Source organism: Brassica napus, chromosome C2 (genome assembly GCF_020379485.1).
Source record: "Brassica napus cultivar Da-Ae chromosome C2, Da-Ae, whole genome shotgun sequence".
NCBI classification, from domain to species: domain Eukaryota; kingdom Viridiplantae; phylum Streptophyta; class Magnoliopsida; order Brassicales; family Brassicaceae; genus Brassica; species Brassica napus.
Window position 1 is genome coordinate 14,399,565 of NC_063445.1, and position 8,262 is coordinate 14,407,826.

Sequence of the window (8,262 nt, forward strand, 5' to 3'; positions counted from 1 at the left end):
AGCAACTACTCCAATGGGAGAGTTCACCAGTTCTTCCCACACATCAAGTCCTATTGTTTCTCTAACGTGGGGGAATGCCCTGGATGGAAATTGTGATTAATAACTTTACCATCTAGGTTAGAAGACCCTTCAGGGTAAAGTCTTGATGGGTAATCCCTTGATTTAACTTCAGCAGCATCCATCTGATCATATAACCCAACAATAAAATCAGCCACAACAAAACAGTAACTCAGCTGTATCATAAGAGTAACACAGTCATAACATAACATTAGGTTATTCACGACACAAATATAACTCAGCCATAACATAACCATAACTCAGCCGCAGCAAAACCCTAACTCAGACGCAACGAAACCCCACCAAAACAAAATCACAGCCGCAACACAACCCTATCTCAGTCGCAACAAAATATAAATCAGATGAAATATAATACATAACTGACCCACAAACTCAACAAAACACAATATATAACGTCGCGATATCCTACCAGAAAAGACGAACTCGGAGATAAGAATGCGGCGAAGACGATTTCGTATAAACGAGTTCAGAATTCTGATTTCGGGCACGATGATAACAGAGAAAACAGAGTACAACGACAGAGAGCTATTTCGACGAAGAGGAAGTTAACACAGACAATGTCGATGACAGAGAGTGGGAGTATCCTCGCGGTTCCTTCTTCGACGGTTCTTCTTCGACGGTTCTTCTTCGAGACGACAAAACGATGTTCTTAGTTAGTTTTTTTTTTTAAACTTCGATTTAGTTATGTTGGAGAAAAGACTGTTTGGTTTCTATTGTGATGGTGATATGTAATTTTAATTACTGATGTGGATTATATGTTTAAAAGTAATTTCAATTAAAAAAAACTAACCAAATGCCATTAGAGTCAGTTACTATGGGTGTCCAAACATTCTAGTCATTTTAAAAAGATATTTAACACTCTAGTAATAAACCAACTTTTGTTATACATTATAGTACTTTTCTGTAAAAAGAAAGGTATTAAAAAAACAAATCCTTTATTCAAATATATGAGAAATGAAGTCAACGTGATGGACCGTTTGAGAACAAAGTCCACAAATCCTTTTATTAGCATTAGAAAGTTCGAAAGGAAAACCGACCAACTCAAAAGTATTAGAAGCAAAGAGAACAATGAAACGCGAAAGAAGAGCGAATGAAGTTCCCACTTATACTGGCCATAAACCAGAAACACGGAGGGCGCCTTTAGTTTCAATTGCCAAGGACGCTTTTAAATTGAGCGATGGATTCAATAGCCTTCTCAAACTCACTGTCCTCCAGTGCAAATGCGAAGCGGCAGTAACCTGGGATTCCAGTCCAGGAACCGCTGTTCAAGCAAACACCTGTATGGCTGAGAAACACGTCCCTCATATTTGAATCCTTAAGCTCCACTTCTCCTTCTTTCACCTTTACAATTTTGTTGAGATAAGCTTTCGGCTTTGCCACCATTGAGATTCCGCCTGCTGGTTCGATAACCTCCCAACCAGACTTCTCTAGCACCTGTTCCCCAGTATTTTTTTTTTAAAGGGTAATTAATGGCGCAATAAAAATACCTTTTATATCTCAGCTTTAATAATGCAAAAGGGAGTGTCGTACCTCTTTCAAGCGCTTGGATCTGCCTTGCAACGTTTTAATGGTTTCAGAAACGGCATCCAAAAAGTCACTTGCTTTCTCTTCTTTCAGGGCCAACATTTTCTTAGCGGCATACTTCACAGTGCTGTGTGGTTTGCTCAGCCCTGGGAGGGTATGGAAGGCATCAACCAGAGACTGATCCAAAACTAGAAACCCGAGTTTCATTGCTCCACTGAGCATATTCAAAGAGAGACATCCAAGCAGCGAAACCGACAAGGATGCATCCAAAGATTTCTTCAAATCCCAGGTAGTTGAACTGTATTCTAATCCCGAGAACGAAGTATCGATGATGACCTTTGCTCCAAATCTAGCACAAGTAGACAATAGTACACCCATCTCCTCGTTGCTGTACACCAATCCTGTTGGGCTAACTGTTGGTCCAGATATATAAACCCATGGTTTCTTCAGGGACTCTAGTGCTTTCGTTAGAGTGATTTTCGTCAGCTTAAAGCCGTCGCTAGACTCAGTAGGGATATTCACAACGTTAGCTTTCAAAAATTTGGCAGCAGCAACGTATTTCCCATTTGTCCCAGCAGGTAAACAGAGCGTTCCACCTTCTTGAGCGCAGCAAACGACCAGTTTATTGAATAGTGCTTGTGAGCCGTCAGCATATACAAAGCCTGTGCTGCTTTTTGTAGGAAACCCATAACTATTCGTCACAAACTGCTTGATACTTGGGTTGACATCAACTTCCGCTTCAGATACGTTCTGCCTCACAAAACTTTCAAAGATTGCAGCCTTAACAGAACGTGGAATTGGCAAGAAACTTTGATCCACATCCATGTGGATTAGAGAAGTGTCGCCATTCTCAGTGACAGAAAGCTCCGAATCTTTCAGAACAGAAGCGGCTGAGCTTGAAAATCCAATGATCTCTTCAGACTTTGCCTTCTCAATTCCCCTCTGCAAGCAACACATTAGAGAAACTAAGAAGACAAGTTCCAACCCTTTTGATTTTTTCCATAAACGAGCCTAATCCAGATTTTTTCTTTCTTTTTGTTTGTTATTCCTAAGGATGCAGGATTGTAAGTTTTAGGGTGTCACGAAAACAAATCACTAAAATGTCAAGATTTAATCCAGTATACCACGTATGCTTTTCAGTTCTTGCAGACCGGTTTACCCCCTTTTTATGCAAATACTACTAAGCAAGTGACAGTAATTGAGCAAATCCAGCTTTGAAAAAAGAATCTAGTGCATAAGTCAGGACAACATACCTCAGCTGGTGCATGGCGATCAGCGAGCTGGAAAGCCAGAAGCTCATGGAAAAGGCAGCCATAATAGTATTGACTGATAATAGCAGTATGACCTTCCAATACTTCTACAGTTTTCGACAATGCCTTGGAAATGCCATCAACTTCTGAAATGACAAAGGCTACTTCTAAGTCTGAATACACCTGCAGAACGATGACTTGGTAAATAACTCACAGGACAAAAAATTAAAGCGAGATTTAAAGAAATTATCACAGATTTATTTGTTTCCAACTAGATGAGATAAAACAGAATGCACACTCGTCAGCAGATGCGGTCGGAGGAAATTACCTTATTCTTTACCAGACCACAGATAATTGCAGCGTGAGAAGGTAGTTGATTTTCAGCGAGATATTTAAGTACTCCATTGGATGCAGGGAGGCTAGACAGCTCAAAGTGGTCAGATATATCCAAGAAAAGTCGACATCCAATTTCCTTGGTCACATCCAACAGGTGCAAAAAGGATGAACTGGTAATGACCTCAAATTGGGCCAGTCCAGTAACCACCACCTGTGGCTTTAGTTTCTTAATTAGTTCTATCATCAGATCAGATTGGTGCGGGGATTCGATGACTGTGACTTGATCACCTGATGCCTCCATGCTAGTATCCTATAGTTGATTAATAAATTCTAGGTTAAGCACATCAAAAACAGAAAGCACCCTTTCATATACTCACTTATCTTCAAACATAGTTACTCAGAGAGACACTAAATAAATTCAGAGACAACAGGTAAAATGATGTCTTAATGCAGAAATTTCATCTATTACAGTTTACCAACTACAAACCAAATAATACTATTTCTTACAGCAGGTTTCGTAAACTTAAATCGTAGCTCTCATATGGAATCAAAGCAAATCCTGATAATCAAGATACTTCTACACCATCTATGTTCTTGATACAAAAAAAGGAACATAACTCCTCGGGACTGCATTATTCGTTTGGATATTTTTAAACTGTAGTATTTTTCCTGAATACATATGTTATTTGCCAGTCCTAGGCACTCGTTAATTTCTCTATTATCAGTAAAAATGTAACATGCAATATGAATCATTCATGTCACATGAGCTAACTCGATTGTGTGATTCAAATCGTTAAATTCTAGGCTCCCTCTTAACTTGGTGTCTATATAAAACCCGTCACAGAATCTTTCTCTTACTACGCCTATTGCTATCAAACTACTAAATCCTTCTCTCAACTATTGTCTCCTTACTTCTGTATTCAATAACTGATTATTTCTTCTTTTTAGACTTGGTAATTTTCTCCTATTTCAGTAAAAAGTTAGTATGTCCACATCCAGCTAGGACGATATACCCACTCATAACACTAGGCGACTCCTTACACAGCATCGCCACTGAGAATACGGGCTTACATAAATACAAAATGCATTCCTTGCATCGTTTCTTTTCAAAACTAAGTAAAAGCAACAGATGCGGAAATACAATTTTACCTCAATGGCTAAAGAAGTTAGCCAGGTCCTTGGAAGTTGTCGAGTTAAATGCTCATCAACAATTGCAAGTCGAGGGGAGAATAACCGGAATGCACTCTCGATTGCCACAGCCCTTGATGGAAACACAACAATGTTCTTGCAAATAAACAAAAAAAAAAGAAGACTCAGAAATGATTAGATGCCTCCCATGGAAGATTCATTACATTTGACGAGTCTATAAGTATCTAGTTTCCTTTTCTTTTTCCTTCTAGAGATCTTTAGAAAATTCTTTAGTGGCCCGTTAGTTTCGTTAATCAACAATATCAGTCTGACAAAGTAATTTTCTGGAACTGTAAGAAATCTGTTAAAAAAAACATAAAGAGAGAATAGTCTTACATCTTGATTAATTGGAATACGGTGGTATGTCCTCATAAATCCTGCAATTAGGCTACAGAATCTTTTGCTGCCAGCTGGAGGTTCAAACGGGAAATAGGAGCTGTTTTTCAAAACACTAGCAAGATATGCTAGGAATGGAATTTTCTCATCAGCAACGGCTTCATCTTCAAAAGATAAATCCAGCGAACTGCTGATTTCTTGGAATCCATTTTTCAAGAAATCAAAGATTTTCTTAACCTGTCAAGCAAAAACCAACTATTTTATTCATTTGTTGTTTATACTTAAATAGTAAGATAAATCCAATAACTAAACAAAATGCCCACCTGATTTGGTTGGCGAAGTTGGCAACTATAAACCGATAAAGCATGGGAGATTCGTCCACCAGCCTTCCCGTAGGCCCATGCAGTTCGAGCACAAATTGGTTGGTCTCCGGAAAGTCCCATAAAAAACTCGAAACGATGAGGGCTGCTCCTCTCAATTTCAACTAATGCCGAGATATCCGTATCTGCAGCCTGTGAAATCACATGTCAAGTGGCCATTGTGGAGAAGCATGATCTTTCATACTTTCAAAAGTAAAATTCTTACTTGAAGTATTTTAGTCTGCCATATCTGCGTGACACGGACTCCACGCCGCTCAAACAAGCGTCTACAGACGCCTTGCCCAGGGCGACCACCCATGTTGAATATCATAATCCCTGCAGGTTTGATGACAGATATCCCTTCTTCAACTGCTCTGGCAATCAAACCTAGACCAAACTGATCCTCAACGAAACCCTGAAAATGGATAAAACTCATCAGGCACGTGAAAAGCAATTGGCGACAGAAAAAAGAGAGAAGTTTTGTCTTTTTATAGAGGAAGAGAAGACAATTTCAGACGTTAATACACATCTAAACATGCAGAATATAGGTTGAAATATGATATGCCAGGCATGCATATGACTGGCTAAATAACCCCTGCAACTAGCTAAAGGTGAGACTGCACATGAACTGACTAGACAAGGAAAAAAAAAATGAATCGCGGACTGGACAATTCAACAATTTAAGATAAATATGGATTAAACCATCTAGCCTCAGGGTGCTAGCTTCCATACATTCTAGGGACACTTGCAGAGTATTTTTTTGCTGAAAAGAGGTTCCCTTACCTGAAGGGCACAATAGTTACTCAGCGAATGAAGAAATTCTTCACTTGCATTTTCTTCAATCATCTTAGACATTGCTTCTGGGTTTGGATTAAGAATCTGTAGCAAGAACATAAGAGAAAAGGAAAACACACATCAAAGGAAAACGTCAGACTTTATTATACGTATAAAGGCATACACATATAAGTTATAGGAGACAAATAGATAAAAAAAAAAAAAAGTACCTGAGGTATGCATCCTACAATTCTCTCGAGCTGAATTTTATTATCTCTACAATAACTAAGCAAATCAGATTCATAGAATTCCACCCTGTCGAGTAAAGTTTTCTTCTCGTCATCATAGACTGGTAGGCCATTGTCATCAAGAGCGTTGAGGTACAAATTTATCCAAGAAATTTTCACAGCTCTAGGATTAATATCAAGCCCGTACACCTGCAAACCAAAAAAAAAAAAAACACAAAACTATGAAGGTATATGCTTGACACATGTATGCTTCAATGTAAAATCTAAATACCTTTGTAGGCAACCATTTAGCGGCAATGGCTATGGATATCCATCCATTCCCGCAGCCGAGTTCAGAAATAGTCTTGTCCTTGAAGACGGTGTCAGGATGTCTATTAAGTCCTTCATAAAACGTGAACGACCAGTCTTCTGGAACAAAGATACTAGGAATCACCATCATCGTTAACTTCTTCCTTGACTGAAAACCTGCAGATAACAGAGGCAGGACATATGATTGGTGGATATATTAAATGGTAGGTGGAAAGAAGAAAATTGTAAACATATGATTGATATGTATAAAATTTATAATTTGATTTAACATAAAAGATCAGTGTCAAGTTCTGTATTAAGCGTAAGCCTCGAATGGTTTTGCCCAAACGTATTGAATTCAAAAAAAAAAAAATCAGCTTGTTTGCTTTTGTGCTATGATCAAATGTGACTAGTTTTAGATGAAACTGACAGTAGATTTAAAAGATGACAAAGTAGGGGGAAAAAAAAGAACTGTGTGTAAACGACAAAAGTGGCATTGAAAGGCTAAATTTTATATATATATATATTTTTTTTTATTCAACGACGTGTTAAGTCAACAAGCCGACGAACGATTGCAATAAAACAATCCCAAATTTCTGGGAAAATCATATTCAGATCGGAGAGAACAATCATCAACGCATCGAAACTCGGAGGGGATCGTAAAACAATCGGATCGGATCTGAAGGAAAAAGTACCTTCGTATTGATCGAGGACTATGTCCTGGATATGGAAGTGGTACGTCTGGAGACATGTATCCGAGGATCCGACGCGTTTGTAAAGGTCCGACAAGAAGATCCGAGCGCTGGATCGAGTATTCGGATCCTCGAGACGTTCCAGCACCGATCGCAAGGCTCCATAAGCCGCGTCGCCCGATTGTTGGCACCGATTCAGGAACTCGTCTACAGATTCGCCTGCCATGAGAAGTAAAGAGGCTTTTGTGTGTCTCTCTTTAGCTATCAAGGTATCAATATGTCTGGCATAGGACTTCCCACTATCTTATACTACATTCCTTTTTTTTTTTTTTTTTTTTTTTTGCTTCATATAATATGCTCCTTTGTCCTTTTGTTTTGTAAAATTAAACCAACACATGCCTTTTGATTTTAAAAAGAATAAAAAATGATTATTTGTAGTTTTTTTTTAACTTTTACGTGCAAAATACTTTTTTCTTTGCTATTTATCTAGTGACATTAAATAAAGTAAACAAACACATTTTTTATCACCTAAAATATATTATCTTTTACATTTCAACTAGGATAAGACCTGCGTCTTGCGCAGGGTGAGTTTATTTATATATATATTATCGATAGTTTTTTTATATATGTGATCATTTTATTTATATATATAAAATATTTTTTTTTGTTATTATATAATTTTTTTCCGATGGATCGGATCAATTTTTATTAAAAATAATGGAACAAAACTATAATTAATACATCATGGGTTGATCGGATTGGACATTAAACAAATTATAACATAAAAACCATATTTTTTCCATCGAACACATTCTTGAAAAAAGTGAACAGTATTGTTTTCACAGTTGAATTATTTTAAATTTTATCTTCCATATGGTTTTGAAAGCTTTCAAATCAACCATCGAATTGATACATGTCATTTTAATGTTTTTAGTCGTATACTTAAGGAAAACTTACATTTTTGTAATTTAAAGTCGTTTTAAAAATTTCAAAATATAACATCTAAGAAAAAATCTAACATATAAAGTGTTCTCATTTTTGTATTTTAAAGTCGTTTTTTAAAAAAAAAATAACATATAAGGTTTCCTCATTTTTGTAATTTAAAGTCATTTTAAAAAATTCAAAATATTACATATAAGAAAAAATCTAATTTTTTATTATATGGTTAATGTTATTGTTTATTTTTTTA

The 8,262-nt window shown here is 37.0% G+C and overlaps 1 protein-coding gene across 1 annotated transcript; it reads right to left on the reverse strand.

The window, feature by feature from the left end:
• Positions 1 to 996: 996 nt before the first annotated feature.
• Positions 997 to 7,415, reverse strand: LOC106347003 (methionine S-methyltransferase). Its single transcript, XM_013786490.3, has 12 exons — positions 7,077 to 7,415; positions 6,365 to 6,558; positions 6,076 to 6,282; positions 5,855 to 5,950; positions 5,298 to 5,486; positions 5,036 to 5,224; positions 4,713 to 4,949; positions 4,338 to 4,472; positions 3,181 to 3,498; positions 2,856 to 3,035; positions 1,609 to 2,544; positions 997 to 1,512 (listed from the first exon to the last, which is right to left on the reverse strand). Exons 1-12 carry the CDS (start codon positions 7,297 to 7,299, stop codon positions 1,225 to 1,227), a joined length of 3,192 nt encoding a protein of 1,063 aa, XP_013641944.2. The 5' UTR covers positions 7,300 to 7,415; the 3' UTR covers positions 997 to 1,224.
• Between the last annotated feature and the right edge of the window lie 847 nt (positions 7,416 to 8,262).